The sequence below is a fragment of the Mytilus trossulus genome, chromosome 3 (assembly GCF_036588685.1).
Source record: "Mytilus trossulus isolate FHL-02 chromosome 3, PNRI_Mtr1.1.1.hap1, whole genome shotgun sequence".
In the NCBI taxonomy this organism is placed as follows: Eukaryota; Metazoa; Mollusca; class Bivalvia; order Mytilida; family Mytilidae; genus Mytilus; species Mytilus trossulus.
The window spans coordinates 89,634,427-89,646,908 of NC_086375.1; the positions used below are offsets into that span (position 1 = coordinate 89,634,427).

The 12,482-nt window shown below is 30.7% G+C and overlaps 1 protein-coding gene across 1 annotated transcript; it reads right to left on the bottom strand.

The window, feature by feature from the left end:
- Window positions 1-1,895: 1,895 nt before the first annotated feature.
- Window positions 1,896-11,764, bottom strand: LOC134712792 (uncharacterized). The gene is made up of 4 exons (XM_063574663.1): window positions 11,636-11,764; window positions 6,841-6,940; window positions 3,703-3,779; window positions 1,896-2,224 (listed from the first exon to the last, which is right to left on the bottom strand). Exons 1-4 carry the CDS (start codon window positions 11,691-11,693, stop codon window positions 2,043-2,045), a joined length of 417 nt encoding a protein of 138 aa, XP_063430733.1. The 5' UTR covers window positions 11,694-11,764; the 3' UTR covers window positions 1,896-2,042.
- Between the last annotated feature and the right edge of the window lie 718 nt (window positions 11,765-12,482).

The window sequence follows — 12,482 nt, forward strand, 5'->3', positions numbered from 1 at the left end:
GGACGCCATTAGCAGTTGGTTGGCTGTTATGGAATAACCGTTTTACAAATGATATCGGATATGTTCCTTACGTCGTTACTACAATCTCCCTCCCTTTCGTAGATGTGATCTACCGAATTAGACTATTTACCGGATTTGTTATCTCATAAGCAGCACGACGGGTGCCACATGTTGAGCAGGATCTGCTTACCCTTCCGGAGCACCTGAAATCACATCTGGTTTTTGGTGGGGTTCGTGTTGTTTATTCTTTACTTTTCTATGTTTGTCCTTTTTATTTTTAGCCATGGCGTTGTCAGTTTAGTTCGATTTATGAGTTTGACTGTCCCTCAGTTATCTTTCGTCCCTCTTTTAAACAATACTCGACCTGTCTGAACCATACTTGACCAAATAAACTCTATGCTTTTTTAATTTTAACTGTTAAAATAAATTTCTTTTTAACTGACATGACAACAGCCAAAATAAAATAATGATATTGATATAAAATCCGATTTTCTACATTCTTACATGATTCTCAGATTTATCAAATAGAGAAGGTCAAATCAGATTATCTTATAAAATGATTTTATTTTATTATTTTAAAGTTTGAGAGTTAAGTTAAATATTATTTTTTTTACCTAAAACTTCACTTATACTGAGGCTAGTAAAACCTTATTAAGGTGCTTCTTGATTGGCGTGTATTTTTTTAAATCTTAATTTCCAATAATATCTAAATAAAAACTACGTACTAGGTTTCATGGTTCCATACTATAGTAATATAATTATCTTTTTAATGATGTACATGTAGCAACAGCCAACAAAATTACTTAAAATGTTCAAATATATTTTAGAATGAATATCTTTTATTATAATTTGGAAATATTAATCGTAATATAAGTCATGTTGAAAAAAGAATAGAAAATTGTAGAAATTAATAAAATTGTTCTTCTGATTATTAGATAAGTTCATACCTCCTGCTTGGGGCAAACTCATTCAACAGATCACACCTGTTCAGAGAGTATTTAATTCTAAATAACATTTATTCAAAATTGCAAGATCCTGTACAACTTAAATCGCATGGCCTTTTGAATTCACTAGATAAGTTATACACGAGTTTAGAAAGACTAGTGTTTTTTTTATCTGTGAAACACACAAGTACTGATGTAATTAAATCTTTAAAGGGCTTCTTGTATGCCATGTATTAAATTTTGACAAAAAAATATAGATTTTAAACGATACAAATATTTTTTTGGACTTATTGCAAGTTTGGAACACATTTTCTTTTTTAAAAGGTTATTAAGGATAAGTAATGTTGTAATAATGATTTTATAAATAAATAGTTTTACAAAACAAAGTTGTCATTTTTTAAAGTTGCTTTATATGCTATTTTGTATTTGAGAATGGAAATAGGAAATGTGTCAAAGAGACAACAACCCGACCATACAGCAGACAATAGCAAAAAGTCACCAACAGGTCTTCAATGCAGTGCAAAATTCCGGTACCTGGAAGCGTCCTTCAGCTGGTCCCCAAATAAATATATATACTAGTTCAGTGGTAATGACTGTCATACTAAACTCCAAATTGTACACAAGAAAATAAAATTAAAAATAATACAAGACTAACAAAGGCCAGATTCTACTCATTTGGGACAGGTTCTAAAATGCGGCTGGGTTAAACATGTTGATGAAATCTCAACGTACCTCCTATACCTCTAGTTAATGTACAAAAATTAACGCACATTAAAACTCAGTTGAAGAGAATTTCCGAGTCTAATGTCAGATGATGTCACAACAAAAAAAATAAAAAAAATGACAATAATGCATAAATAACAACAGACTATTATCAGTTAACTGACATGACAGTTTTACTATTCATGAATTAGAATATATATTTTTACTATTTATGAATAAGACGGCCTGTAACAGAATAATATTTTTATTTTATTATCACATGTACTGCATAAGGGAAACATACATATGTGAAGAGGTTATGTAAAATACACGCAATAGCATTTCGATAGATATAATAAACGTTAAGGTCTTGAAAAAGTATCTGTAACGCACACGTTATTCCTTAGTAGGTGGATATACTGGATCAGAGGCTGGCTGTGCAATCCCACTTGATTGTCCGTACTGTGGTTGACCGTATACAGGCGGTTGTCCATAAGCTTGCTGACCATACTGTTGTTGTCCAACTACTGTGTGAGCACCCGGATGTGTTACAACAGTTCCAACTGTGCCTTTCTTTGCTGTTTTTAAAAAATATATTATTTTCAAGTTAATACAAATGCAGTTGTCTTCGATTTAGACTTGCATTTTTTTTAGGTTGAATACGATTTTTTTTGTTTTATGTTGCAAAATAATTCAAGTAAATTAAGTATATGAACGTGGTTTGATAACCAATGAGCAAATATCCATAACAGACCAAAATGACGGATGGAATCGATTATAGGTCATCAGCAATGAGCAAAATCCATATCGTATAAAAAGTCGCTAAGTCCCATGCATGACAAATTGCAAAAAGGTAGAAAAAAAAAAGGATAAGTGTCGTCGCTGGGCTTCGTAAATGTTGTAAATTACAAATTACAGGCTTTAATTTTTTTTTTGCAAAATGCATGCTTCCAAAATGTCGTATTTGAACTTGTACATTTTTGAAAATGGCAGTGAAATAAAAACTTTGACATTTCTGGATTATCCAAGTACTTAAATCATTTTCACAGAAATAAAGAAATGTACAATAATTTTTTTTTCCCAAAGCCATTCTACAACGATTTTCAAGTTTTCAGACAACATTTTGGAAGCAAACTTTACAAACAACTGACATTGTCAATTGTGTAATATGTCTTATTTCACACATTTTATTTAGACTAACTGCATGCTATTTTATAATTTCAAAGATTTCCTCCCGCCCAGACCATTGGTGTCAAAAAGTATTTTCAGCCCAAAAAGTCGTATATGACATTTTAGAAGCCCAGCGACGGTGTGCTTCTGACTTGATACATACGCTTCACGGAATTAAAATAAAATTTAATAAGAAGACAAAAATAACCAAACCAAAAACCAATTTAGGAATTCTTGCTAACTAACACATAGTAATCACTTCTAAGAGACTCAATATCAGGACACATCCAACTAATTGACAGTCTCACAAACATCAGACGTTTCAGCAGGATGTAGTACTACCCATGTGCATGTATCACAATATATTTAGTTGGTTCTTATTTATCACATTATTTTATGAGTGTATTAAATTGTTGTTTTCAATTTTTTTAAATCTTTTATTCATCTGCAAAGCTCATTCCACTATTTCGATTTTTCTTGGAAAACTTTTGAAACCTAGATGCATGATTGATTATTGTTTCTTTCTCTGAAGCCCTCTTATCACCAACTAGAATTTTTTTTCAAATAATCGTGGCATTTAATGATACTCCAAAACTCTAGCATATTTTGATATAAATAAAAATATTATTTAATTTATGATAATTACCAATTTTGGCACACATTCGACTTTAACCTTATTACTTTGATACTCGCCTAAAATGATCATGGGGTTGTCAGTTTATTTTCGATTTATGAGATTTAATGTCCGACTAGCATCTATCGTCTCATTTTTAGATGTCTGATAAATCATGAAATGTTGTCTTTTTCTATTAAAATCATAACAATTATTTGATTTTTTATTCAATTTTATTCTGCCTGTACATGTTAGTAAAACTTAAGAACTTACATCTGCAGCAGAGGTATATTAGGACAATGAAAAATACAAGACCAACTATAGCTCCAATGCAGGCTCCGACTATTGCTCTGAAAACAGATAATATTTCTCGTTGACTATATTCTCGAAAAATTATTTCAATACATTCGTCACAAAAATGCATTTAAACGAGTTATAAACCAATTATCATTTGCAAATTAACGTTGTAAACCTGTCTTTATCATCATCATCATTTCAAGACCATCTAAATAGTTCACATAGACCTTATTCATCAGAAAAATGTTTTTGTAGAGAAAAGGAAAAACAGTTCATTACGTGACCTTTCTTTTATTACATTCCAAAATTATACTAATATTTGAAAAAAAGCAGTTATTGCGTATTTTGATAAAATTCATTACTTTCTGATTTTTGGTGCAAGTCAACTGTTGTATGTGTGATTGAAGATTGAAAGATTGCTCCGGTACATTACATTTGCACACAAAAATATTTGCATTTGCTCACAGCTTTTGATCACAATTACCCGCATTCCTGAACAGGTAAACTTGTGTAAACTGATACATCTTTTAATCTTAATGTTTTTGTCGATAAATTGAAGACTTTTAAGCAGGTTCATGATATAATGGTACATTTTGACGACACTGTTCGTATAGTAGTTTTGAAGTCAATCCCCCCAAAAGTTTGAAAATAGCACAGTTTATATATCCAAACACTCCGCTGACATCAGCATCATGTGTTACTTTATATTGTTCCTTCACACAATGCATTGGTCATGAGTAGGCTCACGAGGTAGGTAGATAAACTATTGTACTTTTGTCTGACTGACAAATCCTCTATGTAGGTATAGTCATACACGTCCATATGAATAGATGATATACATCCCTTAACTTTCAAAGGTACTAGAACACACCCGCGAAATCGCGGGCATTCAGAGCGTAGTTTAAAGTATGTAAAGTGTTGTTGGAAGAATTTTGTAAAATATTGAATGACTGGAGAATTTAAGCAAAAGTATCATAAGTCATAGGTTATTGGGGACAGGAAAAATGCTTTTTTTTATCCCTCCTTCTTTGTTTCCAATATTCCCATTTTTTGGGTTATCTATCAATTTCAATATAAACATACATTTAGTATGTTATGAACATTCAAGTAAGGAGCCTGTAATTCAGTGGTTGTTGTTTGTTTATGTGTTACATATTTGTTTTTCGTTTATTTTTTGTACATAAATAAGGCCGCTAGTTTTCTGGTTTGAATTGTTAAATTACATTGTCAGTTCGGGACCTTTTAAAGCTGAGCATGCAGTATGGGCTTTGCTCGTTGTTGAAGGTCGTACGGTAACCTATAGTTGTTAATATCTGTGTCATATTGGTCTCTTGTGAAGAGTTGTCTCAACATGGCAATCGTACCACATCTTCTTTTTTTTTGTAATCAATGAATTTTGTAAAAGATTTAATGACCGGAGAATTTCAGAAAAAGTATCAAAAGTTCTAATGAATATTTTCAGTGCTTATCTGTATATTCTGAACATTCATTACTATTATAAATATAGTGTATTTACTTTCAATTCGAAGTTTACTAAGCTATCCATAGTGGTCATTGATATAGTATACAGACCCTCTCTATTTAATAAACTCTGTGACTGCCGTGGATAGTAAACTTGAAATTGATAGCAGGTAGAATTTTGAAAATACACTTTATTCTTTATATATGTATGTTCAAAGTACACAGAAAAACGCAAACCGGAAGTCTAATCTGACTTAAAATTTCGTCCAATGACGGGACAATATCCGGATGCCTTTTTTCTCGTTTTTCTCCAAAAATAACTCAATCTGAATAATCATATGAATGGATGACAAATGGCACTATGCACTGTACCTATAGGACACAGTGGCGTGTTGATTAATTTATTGTGGAAAGAAGAGAAGCGACACCCAAAATAAGGTCTTCTCGTTTAATAGTATAGATGCTAGCTTGCGCATATAATGATGATAATAACTTTGTTACATAAGGTTTGTCCGTTTTATTATGCAGATACACTTGCTCCTTGAAATCTATAAAACTTGCCAAATGTAAAACCATTAGCACATCTTATAATTAAAAGTATTTATTTAACATTTCGTGAAGAGATGAATAGTTAAAGCTCAATATACAAAAGGAAACCTATGATTTTGAGTCTTTTGTAGACGAAACGTGCGTTTGGCGTCAATATAAACATTTCAATCCTGGTATCACTGATTGGTTTATTTGACACAGAAGTACATGGTTGTGCTGAATAAAATCTGTCATGTAGTGAGCATTGGTTTCGGATTGTTTAAGGTATGCCTGGTATCTGTGACCCTTTATTTTTTGATATTGCTCTTATTTACGGTGTGTAGCAATGAAATATCTCTCACTGTAAGTGCTCTGTCAATACGGAAAATAATTCATCGTGCACAAATGATTGCTCTTGATAACTGAATATCTTTTAAGAATTTCATATGAAAATATTTGATTTAAACTTATAAATAAGCTCTAAATTCATAACAACTAGAGTCTTAATTTATATCTAAATTATCTTAATTTTACATATCTGTAAAATGAATGCGCGTAAACTTAATCAAAAGCTTCGCGCAATGGTATTTTCTTTTTAACTTCAAAATGCGCGAAAATGTAATGCGTACGTATTCTCATATGTTTCTGATTTTTAGCTTCAAATTGCATATGTATATTATATGTAATTCATGATTCAGAAGAAGAAAAAATGGCACAAATGAAACCCCTGAAAAACAGTGATTGGCGCCAAAAGACTCCTGACAGGGTATGTCCGTCTCGAGGTTATATGCACAAAGCTTGAAATGCCCCCTTTTCACCCTGTTTGAAACGGGATTCAGACTTATATTAATGATTAACACTGCCTCTCTCTTTATTCCTATACTTGTTAGAAATCAAACAGATATAAATAAGGAGGTCAATTAGTCTAAAATACGTACATAAGGCCGATTTTTTATAGCAAGGATATGCATTTTTAATTGTTTCTCTTATATTTTTGATAGTTTGAATATTTTTGTATAAGTTTAAGTTTGTTATGATAATTTATGTCAAATTGGTGAACATGGAGTTGACAGCTGATGTACATTTAACAGATAAACAGACTTCTTAAGTAATGACCGTACTTACCCAATAGATAAACAGGTTGTTGACCCAGTGCAAACGTAACCATCAGGACAGCACCAATTATATCCTGTACAAAGATTGTAGCCTAGGTAACACGTCTGACCTGTAAAAAAAAGTACTACGTTTGGTTAGTAATCAGTCAAAGAAGGGGTCATAAACAAATTATAAATGAGTCATATAGAGACATGTTTATTAAAGGTAGATCAACTCCGCTTTCAGTTAAAGTAATCACACAAAAGACTCTTTTTATGGACTAAAACAGATTTTTTTTTTTAAATTTCAAGGTTTTAATTTAGACTATTGAAAGACATTATGAAATTGTTTACTTAGCATTATATTATGGAGGGTTGTCACTTTGGTACTGATGCCTCTTTTTTTATTTATATTAAAACCCCTGCTCTCTTTGCACAGAAAAGTTCTATGCTATGCAGTATTTAGGAAGACCATTTAAATTTTAAAAACGAATTGCGTCCGATCAATTTTATCTTTATGAGAAAAATGCGATTACTATAAACTGAATTCAAATAAATGGAAACAGTTATCAACTGATCTTTAAATAATAAAATCATTAAGAAAATTACGAAAGAGATGCAAAACATAAAGGAGGAACATTCAAATCATAAGTCAAAATAAACTGACATCGACATGGGTACAAAAAAATACTAAGCGTTATATTATGGAGGTTGTCTCTTTGGTACTTATGCCTCTTTTTTTTAAAATTTATATTAAAACCCCTGCTCTCTTTGCAAAGAGAAGTTCTATGCTATGCAGTGTTTAGGAAGACCATTTAAATTTTAAAAACGAATTGCGTCCGATCAATTTTATCTTTATGAGAAAAAAGCGATTACTATAAACTGAATTCAAATAAATGGCAACAGTTATCAACTGATCTTTAAATAATAAAATCATTAAGAAAATTACGAAAGAGATGCAAAACATAAAGGAGGAACATTCAAATCATAAGTCAAAATAAACTGACAACGACATGGGTACAAAAAAAATATAATAGACCAACAAACAAACAACAGAACACAAAACACAACATAGAAAACTAAAGACTGAGCAACACGAGTAAAACTTGGGTACACCAAAAAAAATAAAAAAAATACATCTACTCCAAAATGGCAAAGATTTGGTACGTTGGCATGGTAGGCGTCTGTTACCGTATAAGCATCACCCGCTATCTAAATCCAAACTTAGACACAATGTCACAATTAAGAATCGAAAAAATCGGTTTATTTACAGATCAGAAATTTTTCTGGTGCCTTGATGTTTAAGAATGGGAAACAAACATAATTATGTAATGAGTTGAAATACCTTTGTTTAAGAAGGTTTTGAGAAAGGAGTCCGTAACTTTTAAGTATAAGTAAACGCCATACGATGGGACAGAGAATTTGTTACTCCTGAGAAATTTAATGATGATACTAGAAAATTGAAATCTTCATGCTTGTTTAACCTGGTAAACTTAAGAAGATTGATGCTATTTATATAGTATTCATGTGATAATTTTTTTTCAAACAAAATAGACAAATTTGCTTTCGTACCTAGGTATTTTGTGCTATCCTGACACCTTACCTGCTATGTTTATTCTAGTACTGTGATATATATATCAAATGATTGTCTAATATATTGAGCATGATACTCTACTAGATAAACACAATCTTTAAGTAATCTATAGTACTTAAGGTTTAGAAATTTTTCATTAAAGGCTGACAGAGACTAACATTTCCGATTCTACTCAACTTTCTGCATATGTTTCCTGTATCGGTTGGAAATTATTCGGATGGTTTGCAACAACCCCTTTCCCTCTTCTTAATTTACCCTTCCTTTTTTTTGTATTTCATTGCCTTTTATATTGATTCTCCAGTTAAGCACATTAATGACAGCAATATGAATAGATCAACAGGATAAAGATTTCCTTTCACTCAATACACTCTGTTGGAAAAAGCATTTATCGAGATCAACATATTCGGAACCCAATTGTGTTAATAAGCTAATCATGGGTGTGGAAAACAAGTAGGCCTAAATAGAATAGATATGTTTCATAAAATGTGTATACTTAATAATTTGACTCAACATACATTTATCAGCTCAGAATAGTCTGATATACATGTTGAACGTTTAGTGCGTTGTTATTCCTGGATGAATTATCCTCTTCCTTGTAAAAGTGTCTTTATCAATAAAATAAAGCAATATTGTGTGTTATGTCTTAAGGTTGATTTTAACCTATCACAAGTGATATATACGACACATATGCAATGCATTTAAAAAAAAAAGGCAACCAGTAAATGGCTCGATTTGTTAGATAAGATTTCCCGTATATTTGTACTTGCTAATTCAAATATGTAGACATGTACTGTTTACAGTATAAGTTGGAATACTAATTACATCTTTTATTCTTTTTTTGAAGGTGATATTTGTAAAATAAATACTAATTTTTTTTTAAGCTGAATAGCTAATAGATCTGTTATTTAAAAAAGACAGATCTTGTCAATAGTGTAGTTTATTTGAATCACATGACCTTAATTATAAATAGCAACTATCAATATTAACATAGTAACTTCCTTGTTATAACACCCATGTCATTGGCTGGTAATGGTATAATGTATTATTGAAAAGTATTGGGTATCGTTTGAATTATTTTTTAATTCTACCAAATATTTGCACGGAACGCTTTAAAAAACTTCAACTAAAAAGAAAGGTTTTCGCAGACTTTTGAAAAACATGTCTTCTGCAGTTTTAATGGGATTCAACTCGTTTTCGAATAGCCAATTGTCTGTATAAATTATGTTGTTGACCTTTAAATTTACAAACCTTTTGTTGCTATAATAATTGCAATGGAAAGGTTTTTAGGAACGCGTTCTTAGCTTACAAAACAGTTTAGTGTGACGTCCATTTTCACTTAACTAGTATACATATTTGTTATTGGGCCAGCTGAAGGACGCTTCCGGGTGCGGGAGTTTCTGGCTACATTGAAGATCCATTGGTGGCCATCGTCCGTCGTCTGTGCTATGTTTGGGTTGTTTTTTCTTTGACACATTCCCCATTTCCATTCTAAATTTTAAATTTAAGTTGTAACCAAATAAAGACATCCAAAGTGGAAATACAAAAAAACAAGATATTTATAAAACTATCGAGTTATTGAAAGGTTGCCTTACAACTATTCAATGGATCGCAAGAGAAAGGAAGAAAGAGATTATGGTTGCATAAAACAACAAAATGTTCTACTTTTTTAAAATTACATGATGCTTTATCAATCGATCTTCAATTTAGCATAAATAGTTATCAAAAGTACCAGGATTATAATTTAGTACGGCAGACGCGCGTTTCGTCTACATAAGACTCATCAGTGACGGTCATATCAAAATATTTTTAAAGCCAAACAAATACAGAGTTGAAGAACATTGAGGATCCAAATTTCAAAAAAAGTTGTGCCATATACGGCTAAAAAAGATTGGGAAAACCGAGAAATAAATGTACCTGGACCTCAGAAATATAATTTCAATTTTCATTTTTTTCTAACTTATATAACCGTACGACATAATAACTTGATGCTTAATAAAACTTTTTGAAGTAGACGAATCTGTAAATTAAGCGAAATCTATTTAGTGAATCCAAACCGTTGTTTTCAAAATTTATAGAAAAATACACATACGCTAACTTTATGTTACAAAGGAGGGTATTTTTATTACAATAACTTTGTGGCTATAAAAGTTCAACGAGCTACAATTGTAGAAAAAATAATTGATACAAAATGTTCTCTCACTTTCATACGCGGCAGATTGTCAACCTTTTAATCACATTTAGGAAAAAAGTATATTTTTTTTTCAAACAGGCAGAAACATGTTTAGTTCATAAGAAATGAATGAAAATATACATGATTCATATACAATTATCTTTTTGTACAGTTTATTATAAACGGAAATATACCAATTATGAATACTACGAAATCCATTTTTGCTGTTCTACATGAACTACAAGTTTGAATGCTATTTACTCTGGTGTATAAAATTATAATCCTGGTACTATGTAAACTTTTTTCCACTTGATAGTCTGTTCTTGTTTTAAAAAACTGACAACTATTTACTTCCTTTATATCTTTATATATATGCAAATGAACTGTAGCATTGGAAATGGGATCCGGTTTTATTTTGAATAACACTTGTGTTTAAATGTTTCCATGGCTTTAATAAAACAAGTGTACATTTAAAATGTGCAATTTTGATTAAAAAATATGGCTTTCTGGATAATATTCCGAGGTCATAACTCATATGAATAAAACAAATATTCTAAAAAATAATATGGTTCACATCGACAAAGAATTTATAATAGTATAATGCTGAGCTTATTACAATTAATGTATGTAAAAAGATATAAGACATCTCACAAATTATAAAATTTAATCAATCAAAACATCCCAAGAGGACGGTATCATAATATACATCGGAATCAGTCAATTATCAAAATTCAAAAGCCAGTAAGGTGCCGAAATACAATAACAAAAAGAAACAAGAAAAATGCATGTGAAAAAAAAACAATATTTCCAACTAGAGCTTAAAAAATACAAACTCCTGTGTTTTAGTAGTGATACGAAGACTTATATTGGTCAACACCACTTTTTATCAATATATTTAGATACGCAATAATAGTATGCATCTGGTGTGAGGCAACACTTTTTTGATTATGAATTTTTGATAAAATTTTAGAACTATGACCCATTATAGCACTTATTGTAAATTATATCACATAATTGTTTATTATAAACAGATAAACACAAAAGTCATATTAATGTTCTTACCGTCTACCAAAGCAATTACTAGAATTAGCAAAAGTGTGACGAAAATAACAGCATCCATGTCTGAACCAGCGCTACAGTTAAATTATTAAGAAATAACGATTTAAATGTCTATATTTTTTTTTAATTATTTGTAACATACCGATTGCGCAGTTTTGATCAAATATGTAAAGCTTGTTGAAGCTTGCAAGTTATCATTTCAAGTACATTTGAACTAAAACAGGGTTTTTAACAATTACTGTTGAATATAGCTTTTTGTTTTTTTTAGTGTTCTGTTGATTGTCGAAAATGAACAAGATATTTATATGATTTCTTATGACTGTAAAATTTGGTGAATTATATATAACAATTGTTTTTAAATAAAAAGTTATACGTTTAACCCCGATTCTTACCCCAATGGCCGTACAATTGGTAACGTTTGATTATATTGAACAATAAAATGAACTTTCACAAGACGGAGTTTAACCTGGCATTATAAGGATTATTTTAATGGAAACGCAATAATTAAATTATTGTAAATTATTTTATATCACAGTTTCGTTTTGAAGTCATATGATATTTCAAATTTCACTAAAAATTGAATATGTTTTATATACTTAAATGATTAAATTTGACTATTATAGATTACCTTATCTGTATTTTGCAAAACTTTCAGGAATTTTGGTCCTCAATGCTCTTCAACTTCGTACTTTATTTGGCCTTTTTAACTTTTTTGGATTCGAACGTCACTGATAAGTATTTTGTAGACGAAACGCGCGTCTGGCGTATATACTAAGTTTAGTTCTGGTATCTATGATGAGTTTATTTTATATACATAATCATAAGACTTTGTTTAAAAGAAACTTATAGG